Source organism: Cupressus sempervirens, chromosome 8 (genome assembly GCF_028749045.1).
Source record: "Cupressus sempervirens isolate cs-2001-9-10 chromosome 8, ASM2874904v1, whole genome shotgun sequence".
In the NCBI taxonomy this organism is placed as follows: Eukaryota; Viridiplantae; Streptophyta; class Pinopsida; order Cupressales; family Cupressaceae; genus Cupressus; species Cupressus sempervirens.
Genome location: NC_143125.1, coordinates 834,502,122 through 834,521,154, shown reverse-complemented (window position 1 = coordinate 834,521,154; position 19,033 = coordinate 834,502,122). Strand labels below are relative to the sequence as shown.

At 36.2% G+C, this 19,033-nt stretch overlaps 1 protein-coding gene across 3 annotated transcripts in view; it reads left to right on the top strand.

The window, feature by feature from the left end:
• The first annotated feature begins 256 nt into the window (after positions 1–256).
• The window catches only part of LOC149545000 (RNA-binding ASCH domain protein), a 41,013-nt gene continuing 22,236 nt past the window's right edge, over positions 257–19,033 (top strand). For all 3 annotated transcript variants that reach the window (XM_089795509.1, XM_089795508.1, XM_089795510.1), the window contains exon 1: positions 257–490. In XM_089795509.1, the coding sequence (XP_089651635.1) occupies positions 379–490 (112 nt within the window). In that variant the 5' untranslated portion in view covers positions 257–378. The remainder of the gene's footprint in view (positions 491–19,033) is intronic.

The following is a 19,033-nucleotide window of genomic DNA, read 5'->3' as shown; positions in this document are numbered from 1 at the left end:
TAACATTTAATATTAATTATTATTATTATTATCATAATGTAATGATAATTTGGTATTAAATAATTTTTTAAATAGAATAATGAACCAAAAAAGAAGCAGCTTTAACCCATTTTTAATAATAGATATATTTACACACGAATTAGTCCTCCTAAAATTAGCTTCATCTATATCGGGCCGTGTTCAATCATTGCCAAAAAAAACCTCTACGAATCTAGTAGGCTCTCTATTTAGGAAATACCAGATCGTCGGACTCGACATACAAAATCGTGGACTTTCCTGTCTGTGTCTCTGGAGATTTATCGATTACTGGTCAATACATTCTGCGCCATATAGTGAAATTAGTCTGTAAAAGCACGAACTTTCCTGTACCTGACGAAGATGACAGACAATTTGAGGAATCCGTGTCTTACAATGCATCAACCCTGGGCTTCGCTGTTGGTGCATGGGATCAAGCGAGTGGAAGGCCGCTCTTGGCCTGCGCCTCTCCGAGGTGAGCTTCTTTTAACCTCTTCCTCACTCTCTCTCACTCTTTCTAAATTGGACCCTGGACGAACCCTATATAATTTGAACAGTGGATAGTCGGTTGGAAACTTGAAAGGAAGTACTTCGCAAACACGCCATTTGCCTTTTTTGAATTACGGATAAGTTGCTACTTGTTTCACTTTTCGTCGCTTTGTTTTCATTTCCGGAGATTATCCTTAAAAAATCTGATTTTTATTTAGCAAGTTGACCCTCAAATTCGAATATTATCTAAATTTTAACTCTAAATTTCCTAATTTTTTGATGACCGATCCCTAGCATTACATTTAGTAAACAATTCGCATGCCATTTGCGTTTTTTGAGTTACTTTGAAGTTGCTACTTGATTCAGTCTTCGTCGCTTTGTTTTCATTTCCGTAGAGTATCCTTCAAAAATCTGATTTTTAGTTACCAAGTTGACCCTTAAATTTGAAATATTATCTAAAACTCAACTCAAAAAATTCCTACTCTTTTTTTTTGAAAGACCGACCCCTAGCATTACATTTTAGTAAACAGTTGGCCCTCAATTTGTTTTCGAGCGATCAACTTGATCATTCTCCTCTCATTGGAATTGAATTTCAGTGAATAAAAATAAGCTGCCCACAAATTGTAGGCAGAGAATATTGGATACCAATTGTTTTCTGAGTCCCCGGTTGTTTGTACTCAGCTCATGTGAAAGAAAGTGGGCACTCACGTGGAGGGCGGTAAATAGTTATTTGTAAAAAGCTAAATACGATTAAATAGTTGTGTAAAGCGGAGTGCAATCAAATATTAGAGTTGCTTCTCACATTGCTTATAAATTTTTAAATTGTTATAACATTTTATACTGAATTTAGTTCTACATTATCGTTTAGCTATCAGCACAAGCTGTAGGGCGAAACTTCTTTTGGCTAAGAGCTAAGAATTGAGAGGTATCTATTTTGTTGAAGTTGTCTAGGACACAATTCTTACCTCATGGCTTATGGTGTGGGGCCTTGCACTTGGCAAAGATGTCAAGGTGTGCCGATTCAAAACCATTTAACTTCACGAGTAGACCAAGGGCTCATTTACATGTTATGGCTTTTCAATCTATGTGATGATTTATTGCAATTCTTATTCAATTGTATAGGTTCCAATCAATATTTATTGATCGATATGAGATGAACAAAGGACTCATTAGAATTGATCTCTCATGATAATGAATGGTCCACTTATCCTTCATTGTATCTTGCTGATTGTCAATAGAGTGAAACATAGGATTTGCAACGGGCCCACCCATCCAAGTACTACTCTAGCTCAAGAGCTTAACCATTGAGCTTCTTTCACAATCAATTATACTTAGATTGCCAAACCCTTAATGTGTCGATGGATATTGACTTCTAATTATGGAGTTGAATTGTGATAACTAATCATACAAGTTGATAGACTGCAATTGTTTCACATACATGAAAATAGATGTATTCAAATATTATGTTACATTTCCTTCACTGTCAACAACTTTTGGGATATGATTTCAGTTCTTCTTGGAAGAATTGGGACACCCTCAGAGGGATAATTATTTGTTTATAGATAGTCAGAGTGCCATTCATCTCGTGAAGAATTTTGCTTTGCATTCAAAGACAAAATACATTTAGTTGCGGTACCATTTCATTTGGTTAGTTTTGGATGATGGACATTAAAGTTGGACAAGATACATACAGATGACAATCCAACAGATATGTTTACCAAGGTAGTGACAAGGGAGAAGCTGAACTCCTCTTTAGCTTTGGTTGGTCTTCTAGACTAAACATAATAAAATAACAACAAAGTCCAGGGTGGTTTGATCTAGTGGGAGCCCCATGTCGTAGCGATATTGCTACAGGATCAAGTCTCCAGGTGGGAGATTGTTGTTTAATGTGGACCCTAATCAGTCCCCAAGTGGGAGATTGTTAGTTTGTGGTGACTGATCAGGGAAGTACTGTACATACTTCATAATTTTTTGGGCCGACATGTTGTAATTAATTATAACCCTAAAGTGGCAAAATACTTGTATAAAAGTGCTAGGGTTAGGGATTTTCATATGTGTGATGCGATAGTTGTTTCTTGCGGCTGTATTGAGCTGTAAGGGATTATGGATTGTAATCAGGTTGTAATCACTGGATTGATATAATATTGGACTTGTTGTTTGGTGGACGTAGCCCAGGGATTGGGTGAACCACATTAGATCTTGGTGTCTTGTGTTCTCTTTTGTGCGATTCAATATTTTCTGATATTGCTTATATTTGTATGTAATTATTATTTCTGTCTGTGGTTTAATCCTAACATAGAGTTCATAATATGAGGTGTATTTACTTGGCCACAATTCATTCATCAGACACCGATTTCTACTTTGTCTTTTCTAGTTTAACTTAATTAAAGGTACATAGATTATATGAAAGCCTCAAAGTGTCTTTTTTAAAGAGAAATTTGGGATATTTAGATGGAGAAATCTTCTTTTGTAAAGATGATGATCTGGTGAAGTACAAGTTGTGATTAATGATTGATTGCAGTGTTGGGAATACATGATGTGATACTTTGCTTTGCAATTTTTTAGACACATTGTTGATATACAACTTAATTCTTCTGTTTCCAATGTAGTTTGACCACAAGTAAGAAATCACTCTGCATATTACAGATGTTACTCTACACATTGAACAGAGTGCTGGTCTCGTTTTGTTTATTTAGTGCACGTGGAAAAGCAAACTACTTTGTGGAAGTATTTGGACAAGTCCATTTTGCTAAGTTTGGTAGAGAAATATATAGCCAGAAATGTGAAACTTGAGAGATTTCAAACCTGAAGCTCAATGATGAACACAATTGGGAAGTTGGAGCAATGGAAAATAAGACATATTGCATGCTAATTTATTAAAAACAAACATTCATGATGCATAGAACTTTCATAAAATTCCAAGTCATATGAACAAGAATTTAATCTACTGAGTTGAGAAATATAAGCACGTTAGGGGTAGTTTACACCTTTTCAAGGCATCCTTGGACTTCTTGCAGCTGGATTCATACCTCACACATCCTTCAACTGTCACATTGCATGACATTGCCCACATTGCAGCCTGGAAAATATTGTGTTAAAGTACATCATTGTGTTGGGCTATTCAAACATTACCATATGATTTCTTGCTGATACCAATTTTTTTTTCCGATGGGTGAAATTTGCAGCATGTACCACGGTACAAAGCTGTGTAGCACAGTGGGCATTACTGTGTACCGCTGGACAAGCCCTTGGAAAGAGAGAGGTCAATGAGTTTAAGCCCAAATGATACTTCACCTTGCAGGTAAGGACATTGATTCCAACATCTGTACATGTTCTCAGTGCGATCCAATCCTTCTGTAGATTCAATTTTGCGGCAATACGAGTCTTTAAATCTATTTATTGTATAATTACCAATTCATGAGGAATACAAGAGCTTTCTACACTATCCCTTGTTTCTGTAGAATAGGTATAGACTTCACCTTGTAGGTAAGGATATTGATTCCAACATCTGTACATGTTCTCAGTGCGATCCAATCCTTCTGTAGATTCAATTTTGCGGCAATACGAGTCTTTAAATCTATTTATTGTATAATTACCAATTCATGAGGAATACAAGAGCTTTCTATGCTATCCCTTGTTTCTATAGAATAGGTATAGCACATTGCCATTTACTCTTTCATTTCATCATATGCTCAATATGCTTTACGATTTAACAAGTCAGGTTCATATCTCATAGTTTTTGGGTTGTCTATTGTGTAACACTTGGGACCTAGGCTTGGTATAAACCACTTATAGAGTATAACATACCTCTTCAAATTTGTAAAGTAGGAAATATGAAATCTTGGGGAATTATGTACCTTTAGGCTGGATTTCCATTTCGGTAACATGGACATATGTGAAATGTCTCATTTTTGAAATAGGATTTAATAATAAATAAAAATATTAAAGAATAAAAATAAAATCCAAATTGAAATTAAAAATTACTGTAATTAAAATATATCATAATAACTTAAGTAAAGTTTAATGAATAGTCAAAAGGCATGAAATGAAAACTTGTGACTCCCTCAAACTTGGGGTATAAAAGGAAGAAGCAAACTTTATGTGTAAAGGGGAAGAGAGGAAGGAAGAGAGTGTTGTTTTTCCAGGGTTGCTTGATTATACATGGGCAATGACTCTTATGGCCCTCCCAAATATAGACGTTATATTTGTCTGCCCCAAGAACTATGATATATTGATCTGCATATTTATTCGATTGGTATTATTGTATATTGGATGAGATCACACATCTCATACGTGTGTGTGTGTGTGTATCTATCTTATATCTTTTGTATATATATATTGATATATGTGAGAGGTGACTTTTAACCAAGGGGCACTAGTCTTCCAAGCAGCACCAATTAATATATTATTAAAATAATATAGTAGTTATTATATTATTATGTAATACAACAATTATTATATTATCATGTAATATAACAATTATATAATAATATAATAATATTATCTCGCAATAATAACATAAATATAGTCACAACCTTTGTGCTATCTATGTTGGCTTGTGGATTCCAATCACAACTACAATAAAAGAAAATCACAAATTTAACTGTGAAAAAATGGTGGTAAACAAAATTGCTGGACAAAAATCAGAGACAAAGGCTTTAAAACACCCTAGATGCTGCCCTTTGCAGAAGATGTGTAGAAAAAGATAGGTCAAAAATGCCCAAAAAGAATGCCACGAAATTGCAAAAAAAAACAGGCTCACAAAAGATGTCAAGTGCAGACTCAAAAACTCCAAAAAGCCAACCTCTTTTCAGAGCAAGGTGGTCGTGTGGGCAGGATAAAAGAAGACTGTGCCCAGACAAAAAAGATACACAAACCCTACACAAATTTTAAAAAGAACAAATTCCAGCAAGTTTGAACACATTTTAACAAAGGATGTTGAAAATCTTGAGTCTAAAATTTCATGTAAAAATTAAAGTTTTTCAAAACCTATTTCAAGAAATAAGTCAAAAAATTTCAATAATGAAATTATATTTGTTTGAAAAAAAGCTCTGATACCATCTTATGCTAAAATAATGAATGTGTTATTTAACAGAAATCGTAAATGATCTATATATACAAGTATACACAAGAATGTTTCTATAACTAACAAAGAGAGAGATAAAACCATTTCGAAGAGAGAAAGAGAAAGTTTCCATATTGAACAAAGAGAGAATATGGAAAACATAGAAGAGGAGTGACCATTAGAAATTGAAGTAAATCTACTGAAGGGAGAGAAACAAAAATAGAGAGATTTAACTCTAATAAAATTAACACTCCCTCCTAGCAAGGGATGATTCCTTCTTATCATATATTGGTTACATTACCTTTATTGTGATGATTGCCCATAATGGCTACATCTGTATGTGAAAAGACATCACCTCTTGTGACATCAACCATCATGACTTATCCATCAATGTTACTTCATGTGATATCCACCATTTTGTCTATCCATATTTATCATGTCACCTGATATCTACCATTATGGCTTAGATATCTTTGTATGTAATATCCACCATTATGGCCATACATAAATATTACACCATGAGATGTCAACCATCATTTTGAAATTGCCACCTTACAATGATGGTAAGATGCACATTTGTCCACCATTTTGAGATCGTCACCTGACAATGATATTAACCATGGCTCATCTAGAGGGGGAACACACAAGTACAAGAAAGTCCCCATGAATTCTCTCACGTGGTGTTGTCATGGTGTCACGCACTTGACATCGAACCATGAACCATGTCAAAGGTTGGTAATAAGGGCTTACACCTCAAGTCTCTCTCTAAGAGAAATGCATTACAAGGATTGACACCGCAATTTCTCTGTCTCAGAGAAATGTACTATGAGGGCTGACTCAATTTCTCTATCTCACAAAAATGCACTATGAGTTTTGACACCTCAATTTTCCTATCTCAAAGGAAATGTATCACGAGGACTAACACTTCAATTTCTTCATCTCAGAGAAGAATGCTAAGTTATGGACTCTCTCACATGACATCCACCATTGCTACTCTGAGAGAGTGAATCCACCATGACTGCTCCTAGAGGGTGGAAGAAGGGCTTTCACCACAAACTTCTTTCATAGAGAAGAATACATTTTAGTACATCTAAAGGAGTCACCAATGTTGGGACTCCCTCTCAATAAGGGTTTCATTCTCGGTAACTCTAAGCTTGTCTTGGAAATGCACAAACTTCACTTTAGCAAGGGGCTTGGTGAGAATATCGAACATCTGATCTTTAGTACTAATGTAATTTAATTGAATAGCATTCATTTGCACTATATCTCTAATATAGTAATATTGGATCTTCACATACTTTGACTTGTCATGAATTACAAGATTGGATTTTGCATCACTCTTGAGGCTTGTTCGTTTGGTGGAATTGGCTTGGAATTGTCATTGTCAAATCCTAGAATAACATATTCTAAATTTGTTTTCAAAATATAAACATGGAATGAGGATTTGTTAATTCCCATTTACCCCCAAAACATGGATTTTAATCTCCCATCTAAAAAAGTGGAAATGGAAAATCAATTCCAATTCCACTTAAATGAGAATTGAGGGTAAATGAAATTTAATAATTTTTGAGTTTTACTATCATTTCTCTCCACCTTGTGGTTTCATTCTCGCAGATTCGGGTGACATTGTGGAGGAGGGTTTCATCTCTGCAACTGCAACTTCTTGAACACCTTGGATCTGCTGGTAACGGTTGCATTTTTTATCAGTGTTGTGTAGAACACACTAGAGCATGAAACAACTATTATGGGCATCCCTCTCTTGTATGCTCTTCTGATGCCGTCTGAGTCTTCCCTTTGTTGTGTCTTGCCAGTGAAGGGATGAGTGTGGAAGTTTGCGACCACTTTGTAATGCTCGCTGCTCAACTTGATGTCGTTCTCCGGATTATCCAGCTTAATATCTCCTTCTGCTCCTGCAAAACCCACTTCACTGTCAATTTTAAGACATAACAAACAAAAGTAGTGAAGTAGCACTTAAATATTATATGCAAACCTTGGGGTGAGCGATCTTTTGAGGCATGTTGGACAAGGAGATATTTGTTGTTGTTGGCATTGTTGGAGTCGGCGTAAGTCTACCCTCCTCTCACTTGGGTGGATTTGGGGTTCTGCACAAAACTTTTCTTCCACATAGTGTGTCTTGAACATCCTTGTCTGCTAGGATATTTGTGACCTTTGAAGTGTTGGTGTTTGTTGCTAAAGCAATAATTAAAATACACGACACAACAACTAATGAAAGAGAAGCATGCCCATCCATTTCAAAGCTCAATATGTTCAACATAGGTGTTGTTTATATCGAATGAGAAGATGTTGCATGTATTTATAGTGAAGATCAGCTGAGTGGTAATAATGGAGCTTTGTGGCTTCTAGTGCAAGGTGACTCACAATCAACAATTGCTTCATTAATTTAGAGCAACAGAAGGTGAAAAAATGAGATGTAAAATGATGTATGAATCACAAAATTTTGTCAACATTAATCACTAAAAATTGCAGTTAACTTGATTTTCAAACTAGTTGGATAGGATTACATTGTCAACATTTCATGAGATAAAATGCCTAGAAAATAGTTTATTGCCTTTGTTAGTATATTGATAGGTTAATATCTATTGAAAATAATAATAGAGAATTATGGAACCAAACACAGAAAATGCATCTTCTCAACATGAATTCTAGGTGAACCAAACAGTTTTAACCATATTCTAGAAACCATTTTCCGGGTTTAAAACTTCCTGAATTGTCAAATACTAGAATTTGACAATCCAAACATTATTTAATTCCACCAAACAAACGGTCCCTTGGTGAATTCCAAGCTCACCAAGTATCCATCTATCCAGGAGTATTACGACTTAGGTCTTTGCTCAAAGGCCTTCTAGCCATGGGACTCCATCTCATGAATCAAAGTCTTCTGATTGATGACTAGAGAAGTCATCTCAACATGGTCTATTCCTTTTGAAGCAATATGACCACGATCCTTGGTAATCAAATGAAGAAAATCCTCTAGTTTTTCTCTCTAAAGCTCAAGATCTTGCATTAATCTCTTGACTTCTTTGTCCAGTGTTGCCTCTAATGGATTGTCCGACTCCCTATTTTGAAAAAACGTCTCCAGTTACCAACTCAGTCTCATAGTATAAACCTTCCTTGAATGCAATCTCATATGATTCTTGGTTCGTCCTGAAAGCATTAATGAGATTATCTAATGCAAATGAAGCATACATGATTCACTATTCTTTATGTATAATCATAAGATTAACTCCATAAAATTCATAATCAAAATTCAAAGGTATAATCATCGAATACTTATGTCTTGTAGTCAAAGGATAACGTCCTCTAGGCGATACTTGAACCCTTGAGCAACAGAGCCTTCAATTGAAATTGGGTTAGTACTCTTGAAGATTCGAGAGCAGACGATCATCTTCCTTGATAACTCTGACTTTGACCAGGTATTCCTTAGCATTATCTCCTCCAATGGATGTTCCTTCCATGCATGCCCAGAGTCATTGCTGGACTTCTAACTCGAAAGATAACATCGACCTCTTTCTCTCCGCAATTGAGTTGCATACAAGATGCACAACCTCATCGAAATTGAGTAATTTGCAACTTGGTGGGCTGTACTGGCTGCATCAAAACAAGCTGAACATGACATCAGACATTACATCTGCCAGTTGGCTTTTGCCAAACTGAGCCTATGACTGGCTAACCTTGGTGTGCATCAACCAAATAGAGATTCAAACCAGGAGAAAATAGTGCCACTTGCACATGGACAATAAATCTGTGATGTCATGGGTAGATTATCACAGTCTAATATAATGGATGTCATGGGTAGATTATCAGAGTCTAATATAATGAACCGATCCAATGCATGGAAGGGTGAAGCACTCTAAATTAAATGCTCTTCATATTGCAGACCATGAATGGCTGCACAAAATATGAATTCCAGCTTATCTTTTCCTCATGTCAACAGTTCAATACCAAACTCCTGATGACAAATTGTAGCTACGAGTGCAGTCTGTAGTGTCACAGCTCCAAACATATTCCCATCTTCTTTTGTTTAAGGGGAAGGCTTGTGATCACTGTATAAACTATCAATGTGTGCTGAAAATGTTGGTGTAATCGAATCTTTACACCTAGGTAAATATATCAATGTTCAACCACTATGATTTTCTCAACAAGATCAACTACAATATATAGTTTGCTCAAATTTTATCATAGTTGCCCCAAATACTTACATATATAATGCGATCGCTGTAAATGCAAGTACAAGGGGACTGAGGCAAATGATATGAATTGGGCTATCCTTACTTACAACAACCAGAAGCTTTAAACATGCAGCTCCTTAAGGAAGGATCTCTTCTTGAATAATATCCATTGCATCAATATTTCTGAGCTTTGTAAATGCACAACAAAATTAAAAACTCTAGTTTCCAATCATTGGGTGTATTCACAGTCCAAATAGTCAATTCATGGCAGTATGAACAAAATATCACAATATTCAGCTAAGTCTTGACAATAGTCTTGTTGTAGATATGATGTTTGTTGATAATTATGCGCGTTTTGAATACTGAACACCCATATCAATTCTTCTTGGTAGATATTATAAAATTCCATCCATGAAATCCTTTTATGAATATATTCTTGTCTTGTATTGTCCTTTTGGGTCGGACTGCTCTAGATCACCATTCCCCATTTCTACACAAACTCTATTGATTTGAATAGTTCCTTGAGTGCTTCCTCTTTCTGATTCTATTTTCTCTAATTACTTGAAATATGTAATGGCTGTGTGATGAATAAGATTTTCTGCTTCCTTTTGATGAAGCATTGTCAGACTGATCTGTCAATATGGTCCTTATATGTAACTGTGGACTAGTAAGTTGCTGCTACAGTGGGTTAAATGCATCGAATGTAATCCATACCTTTTTTGGTGACTAATGTCTAGCGCTGTGTGTACCTCTATTCTCCACTGACTTGTTGGTTCTCCTCCTCGTGGTTGCCATCCTTGTATGGTTTGCTGGATATTAAATCATTAAATTTGTAATATGTGTATGCCCCTCTACCATCCTAATCATCAACTTCCCCCGCGTTAGCAGGTGCGATGTCTTATGTGAAAGCTAATGAATGAACCAACTTTCTCTCAGTACCCGGATACTCCACAATAATGGTCCCCCGCCCCTGCACATAATTTATATGATCAACTATCAAAGGACCACTTTTTCCATGGCATAGCGATCAAGAGATCTGCCAGATTTTTTTACACATACTTGATCTTTTTGATCAACTTTGAGAGTACAAAAATGAAATATTTTGCAGTCCAATACTCCTATAGCTTCTTCCATGGTTAATGTTGAACAACAATTTCAAATTCAATTTATTTTGTTATCGTTTCTGGTAACTTATTTCTAAAACCTCATAAGTCTGGTAGGGAACTTGCTTTGATACCATGTTGTTTTCCAGGGTTGCTCGATTATCCACAAGCAATAACTCTTATTGCCCACCCAACCATAGACGATATATTCGTCTCCCCTGAGCATTATGATATATTGATCTCCATATTTATTCAATTGGTATTATTGCATATTGAATGAGATCACACATCTCTTATAATATATATATATATATATATATATATATATATATATATATATATATATATGTATATATATATATATATATAATGTGAGAGGTGGTTTTCGCCAAGGGGCACCACTCTCTTCTAAGTGGCACCAATTAATATAATGTAATAATTATGTTTCCATATAATAAAATATAATAATTGTACTATATAATACTATAATTATATTATCTCACAATAATAATATAAATATAATCACAACCTTTGTGATATCTATGTCAGCTTGTGGATTTAGGCCACAACTACAAATAAAATCAACATAGAGCATATATGTAAACAATTCTCTTTGCAAGCGAAGACTTCAATGATGCTTGCCTTCTGATCTAAAAGGAGAGAGCTTGGACAGCTCCTCCTTTTGGGTACAATAAGTTGAACATGGATGGCAGCTCAAGGGGCAACCCGGATCAAGCTAGTAATTGGGGCATTGGTAGATATTCAAATAAGTCATAAATTTGTAGCCTTCTTTGCTGGAAAATTGTGGCGTGTAACCAATAATCTAGTGAAGATAAAAACTGTTTATAAAGGAATGAGAGAGGCTTCATAAAATTGAGTAGCAAAAACTAACCAATAAGCTAGCACAGATCAAATCTGTTATAAAGGAATGCGAGAAGGTGGCAAAAACTACAAGTTGAATTTGATTAAAAGCTAATCATCAGCTTTTTATTTGACCTTAATGGTTTCAAGTATTAGGGGAAATTTTAAAGTTAGTTGGACAAGTTCCAAGATGTTCAATTCAGTCATGTTCCTTGATAATGCACTAGAGTAGCAGATGGGCTCTTGACAGTCCTATCATGACCTTGTTTGCACATCGGCCCATTACAAATGGGACCCCATTTATTTGGCTGAACAAGCCAAGTCTTTTTGCACTTAAAATTGTCTCACGACCCTTGAACTACTTTGATGCTTCGTCCGTAGTCTGGAAATAAATGTTACCTGCCTCTAGCTATGAGAAAAAGGAAGTTTTATGAGGGATAGAGAAACATGGCTAAGTATGAAAAGGATTGTTTTTTCAAGAGGGCATGCTAGTGGAATTTTGAGCATTTGCATAAACTTAATATTTTTGGTACATACTATTTTTAGTAGTGGGTCGGTCTAATCTGGTGTTTGAACAAGCTTACTATCTAAATTTTATTGGAAATCTATTTTTGGCAGGTCTATTTTGGAACAAGTGACACTAGTAGAGGAATGAACAAAAGGGTATTCAATTCAATATTCAGGGAGTTGAACAATTCTAGCAGTTGGTTGAAATGTCGAGAAAGATCTTTGAAAAAGCTTCCAAAAGTGAAAAGCTAGGAAAAGCTTGAAAATGGCCAAGTCTAAGAACATTCTGGAAAAAGCATCCCAAAAGAAGAAAGGGATGAAAATTACGGAGTATGGAAAGATCCTAATTAATGCCCAATAGTAGAAATTGAGAGGAGATGTGAAGAAATGGACAAGTATGGGTGAAACTGCTAAAAATGGCTTTAAGTGTAAGGAAAAATCCTTGATCAAGTTCCATGTGTGCTCATGAGAGCTGAAGTTACTATGCCAAGGAATGTTGCAAAATGCACAAAATCCTTCATCCACCGTCAAGTGCACCCATGGGCTTGGAAGTTTCTATGCTAATGAAAGTGTTCTAAGCTAAGTCATAGGTTTTCTCAAATTTTTGGCTTGAAGTTTGAAATTTGACCAATCCATAAAATTGAATTCCGAAGAGTTCGGCTGAAGTTCATACAGAGAAGTCCAACATTTTTGAAAAACATTTTTTTAAAGGCCTTGTTAGGGGTTTCAATCAATTTTTTCAATAACTAATGGTTCTTTATTGTAAGTACCAATTGTTTGACGCTGGTGCAACCAAGAAATTAAATAAGGTTTAGCACCAAATTCCCGTTTATCTTGCAACTACAAGTTCCCTATAACAATGAATTTCGTGGGGCAACTACAAGCTCTAGTTTTATAATGGTATTAGTCTACAATGGGTGGAAGATTTCATGGTATGTTGGTTTGCCGATTACCATCTTCTCTGTGTGCGTCATTACTCTTCGATAACTCATATGTTCCTATTTTTTTATTGACATTTGAAGTTTTTGTTTAATGTTTCATTTTATAGTTTGAAGTTTAGGTTTTCTATTTCGTTTTTTTTTTAATTTTTGTTTTCTTGTGTTTTGATTTTTTTAATTTATTTAGTAATATGAAATAAAATTTATTATTTTCTAAGTTTAAGCATATTAGTTCTTAATTTAAATATTAATATTTAGTATAGCTTATTTATTAATATTTTAATTTACATGTTCTCTTAACTGCAATAAATTTAAGTTTTTTTATTTTTTAATTATTTTTCGTTTTGTAAAGTTGAAATAAAATATCCATATATTTTGATTTTATGTTTTTTTGATGGGTAACGGGCCAAAGCCAAGATTAATTATTATTATTTATTGAGATTAATTATCGAGTAGATTCGTACCCAATACCTCCTAGATGAGAGGTGCACAACTTACTGTTGTACTAGTAGGTTGTTGCCTTATTTTGATTTTAAGTTTTAAATGATATGATTTAATTACTATATTTTGTTTTATAAACTTAATGTCTTTTAACTTTAAAATTAGTTTTGGTTTTGATTTATTTAAAAAATGTGATATCTTTTTATAATGATTTCAAATCCCTGTTGTAATGTTAAACTATTTTGATGATATATTGGATATTCTTATATTTTTTAAAATATTCTTTTTTGAGGTAAAAGGCATAATGCCCTATATATTATATTAAAATGTTGATAAATATTGTTTTCTTGTTCAAAGTGCAGGCATTGAGGGAAAAAGAATAGGGAAGAAAATCCCTAGTGTTGCTCAGAACGTTAATGTCCTGTCAATGAGATATTACAATTGCCTTTGATACTTATCTGTTGCCCCACTTATCATTCTCTAACCAATTTGCAAAGTGGAAATTTTGTGTTCTAGTAAGGTCCTAGGTGTGTATGAGTCTAAGTCCGAGTCCCCTTAGGTGGAAAGAGTCGTCATTAGATTTTTCATCTTCCTCTTCCCCACATTTCATAGTCGGGTGGTTTTCCTTTTGTGTTGTGAGTTTTTGCAGGTAATTTAGTACCTAATCTGATGGAGATTCACGAAACATGCAAGGATCATTTTGCAAGAGTTATATTTGCTTGGGATTCATCATTTTCTCCATGAGAACAGAAGTTTGCAGAAACTTGGACTTCCTCTTCTCCTTGGCGGGTTTTCAACCCATGAAGGCGATTTTTCGCGGAAAGCAGCAAATGATGCATACGGGTCGAAATAAGAAGATAACAAGGTACCCTATGACAAATTAATGTTCCTCTTACAATTATCTACTTCAGGAAACATTTGGGATTTGACACAATTCTCAGAATCATTCTATGCGGAAAACTAGAAACCGACTTCTCCTCGGCGGGTTTTTAACCTATGAAGTCAGTTTCCTGAAAAAGCTAATTCTGAAGGAAAAGAAGCAAAGGTGGGTCCCTAATGACTTTCGCACTACTTTTGGACATCTCCGAACCCAAAGGAAACCATGATCAAAAGGTGAAGTTAAAAGGCAAGCTTGGGTGGAGAAATGAAAATTGTCTTCTCCTCGGCGAGTTTTCAACCCATGAGGACAATTTTTCAGATTTTAAGAAAAATCAAGTTGATGAGCGGATTAAACCCATATTTTGTGTGCTAAACCTCTCAAGATGATAATGGAAATAATCTAACCATTGCGGGAAAGATCTACTAAGCAGAATTCACTTCAATGGATATTTTGTTACGAAATATGCTGTTTATAACTTTCCGAGACTTAGTGGAAAACAAGAAAGTAAATATGAGAGATAGAAAGTCACCGTTGGACCAATGGAATAGTGAAAGGACACCTTAATATCTGTTAAAACTATGCATTTACTGTTCCAATGGATCTCTCCTTCAATTCATTCGTGTGGTGCAAATTCTGAAGATCAACGAGTGAATTGAAGTCCCTATATAGATGGAAATGTGAACAATTACAAAACTACCTCTCTCTTGAACTGTTATTCTGTTAAAATTGCATGACCTTTTCAAAAAGCCAGTAAACACACATTTGTTATTCCTTTCATTTTTTGGGTTCAAGTTCATTTTCAAACAGAATGGCAACTAAATTTGCGAGTTTTGATGGATTGAAGTCTTCACTATAGAATTTCACAGATGCTTCTCTCCATTTCTATGACATGCAAGATTTCTAGAAGAGGGTGAGATCAAGGCCTATTCATCCCATTACTGAGAAGCTCCGAGGATGTGGGCTAGTTGAAGCAGCAGGTTTTCCAGTTGCAGTCCAAGCTCCGGAGTTGATATATGAATGTGTAAATCATTATAACCCGGACACTAGACAGATTGTATTGCCGGATGACATAGTATTGATCTCCATTGATAGGCAAATTGTAGTAAATTGTCTTCGAGTCCCGGAGCGGGAAGAGTTTCAGATTTGACAATTGGTGGAGCCGTCTCTAAGTTTGCTGCGAAGAAAATGGTTTGGAGAAAAGAGATTATGCAATCATGGTTTCAAAAACCATGGAGCGCCAAGAGTAAGGTCCCTAAGACTCTTTTTGGTACTAATCTCAAGCCCGAGATTGTCGACATCCTAGTTCTCTTGCATAGATTGAAAGGTGAGGTAGAAGCTTTAAACTTCGTTGAGCAATATTTCTTTTTGGTACAAGTTATCTGCTTTGACACCCAATATATTGATTGGGCTCATGAGGTAAGTGAGATTCTGTCCAATGCTCTTAATGCTGCAAAATTCTACAACACCTTCTATATGTCCTCTTTTCTGATTTACATATTAACTTCTCTACAATTATGGCTAGGCCTCTCAAGGGTAGAGAATTTCCCTGATAATTTGAAGTCTTATGAGTTCTATCCATGTTTGCAATTGGAAAATAGTTATGTAGAATATATAAGAGTCAATGATGCATTTACCATGAGGATTTGCAGGGAGCTCGAGGGATGCCCAGAGAGGAGATTTAGCCCCGAAGCTATGGCGACAGTTAGTCAGTTTGGGATTTATTTTATTCAGTTCTCATCATTTTCATATTTGCGTCTTGCAGCTTTTGATGGATTCCCCTTGAAGCTGCCAAGATATCCAAGCGATATGATCATGTTGATTGAGATCGTGAGACAAGCCATTCAAGTGAACATGCTGAGTGGGAGTCTAAAGAAGAAAGGTTACGAGTTCCCTATGAAGGTGGGAGCTTTCAGTTGTGAGTCCTGTTCTGATGCAAAGACCATGTCAAAGGTGTTCGAAATGAAATATAAATTGGAGATGTATGAAGTTTTAAGGCCTATGTTTGATCCAAATGGATATGCAAGAGAGGTGTTGCAGATTGGAAGTGTTATCAAACATATCACCACTATTGAAGACTACTGGGCCGATTGCAAGGATGAATTCGAGAGTCGTGATCTTGCTTTCGCTAGACTCACAGTAGATCAAGTGAAAATGTATAAGGTTGATATCAATGTGGAGGGAGTAGAAGATGATGGGTAGAATATGTATAGCAATACATATTTAACAAAGTTAAGAAATATTCCCATCAGCGCAGAGCCTTATCAAGATACTGGGGATGATCTAGATGTCACGATGGCCTGAATTATTAAAAGAACCGGGAAGTGGGTCAAGTGGACTACAACAAGGAGAAGTTGAAGTAAAAGCACCCCCACTCAAGCTTCTCCAATAGTGGCCCCTGCTTCTTCCTCACAAGGTGGCACATCAGGTGTAACTCTGGCCATAACTCAAGGACCAACTCAACTAGTAGGTGGAGGTGACCAACCTCCAGACAAAAATATCCCTTTGGCTAAGACTTGTCATGACGGCTCCTCCCCAGTGATTGGTTCCCAGCCAAAAGCTGAGAAGAAGGTGGACGAGCCGAAAGATAGTGCTGCTACTCTAGTTCCCTCACCTCCAACTAGTCCAGTTCCATCTACAAGCCCTACATTTCTCCTCCTAAGCAGTCCTCATGTGCAAGTAGTGGACATAGGGGATGGAGGAAGTAGTGATAACGAATCCACTGAATTAGATGAAGCAGCTAAGAAGACTGCAGAAGCAGAGAAAGGCCAAGTGTCCTGAAAGCTTGTTTCACAAGCTCAAAAGAATCCCTTCTCTTCGACTGCGAAGGCAGTCACTTCAGTCAAAAGGAAGATGTTTAGCATTGAGTCTCTCGGGATGGCTTCAAAGGTGATAGGCACAGATTCATGGTTGGAAGATACTCTGGATAGGAAGAGAAAGAGGAAAGATGAAGGTGCTCCCAACAAGGATACCTTATCCCTTGCTGTTTGTTCTAGCTCCGCATTGACTAAGGTTAAGAAACAAAAGACCTTGTCTATCCTTGGGCAAGACCCTGAAATAGGGCATTTAACAATGGAGATAGCCAAACCTACTAAAGAAGGAAGGATTGAGGATATGACTATGGATGATTTCACCATGCATTCAGTAGATCTCGGGGAAGCTAGACGTGATACCAAAGTCAGCTTGTGGAAGTCCACAAACGAGGTGATTGAAGGACAACTGGAAAGTCTTAAGTTGTCAAAGGTCCGGATGAAAGTAGAAATTCAGGAATTGAATAATTTCATAAGGCAAAGAGTCACCCCTTTGGCAAGCATTTCCGGGATGCCCATTACTAGGGATCCCATAGCCACAGATGTCCAGGCACTTATCTCCCAGTTCCAAGAAGATAAGCATTTTGGGCGAATCAACAGAGAGTGGAGTGAGAAGATCAAGGCAAAAGGACTCTCCATTATAGAGCAGATTGGTAATGCCATATGAAGATTGGAAATAGAAAAGGATAACATATCATCAAATAGGGCCACCTTGGTTGCAGAAAAAGTCAAGAGTGATGATTGTGTTTCTTTGTTGAAGATGATCATCCATATGAAGGTAAAAGATGCCGTTGAAGCAAAGATTTTTCCCAAAGGAGATGAGCCCCTAGTTGAGTGGTTTTAGAGCATGTAGTTCAAATCCGAAATGATCATGGTGGTAGAAGGACTTAAAGAAACTGAAGTCAAAGCAAAAAAGGAGTAGGACAGAGATTATGAACTACTAAGAGGTTTGCATACAGACTCGCAGTCTAGTGGGCAAGGGAAGGCAATAATTGGAGTAATTGTCATGCAGACCAACTTCTCCAAATTCATATGATCTGATAGGAATAACTTCTAGTCGCTAGGATAGAATTTCCGAGCTTTCGAGGCTTGGTGGATGTGTGCACGTGGCCATGGAAGAATTGCAAGATTGGTTGAGCGCCATTAAGGGTTTGGCTTGAGGGCATTCTAAATGGCTCTTGAGATACACCAATGTGCATGTCCATAAACATGAAGAGCTAATTCCAATCACTGTTGCCGCCAAAGCCTATAGGGCAAAGGCAGAAAAGGGAAAGAAGGTGAAGTGATTCATATTTTGCCCTTTCCATTTTTGTTATGTAATCAGTATAGTAGACGAATTGGCTCCTTGGCATTTGTTTTTTTTGAGGAGATGAAACTATTGAACTTCCATTTGTAATGGTCATCTCGGTCCTATATGTATGATAATGAAAGATTAATAAAAGGTCGGCTAATTTTTGGTGTGAAGTACTTGATGTTGCAGAGTCAATTGAATGGTATTTTGTATCAATTATTTTTTGTTCCAATTTGTTAGATGTTAATGGTTTTATCTTCTCTTTGTTTGAATTAAAAAGGAAAGAACAGAGCTTCGTTCCCTTGTTTTCAGGCAGCAAACTGATCATGATAAGTATTGTCGTTATGAGTTTGAAAGGGATCTCGTAGGCGTTTTTCTGTGATTTAGTTTTCCTTTCTCTGCATTTTGTTTCTGATAAAGTTAGCTTAGTAGCAGCTAGCATGCAT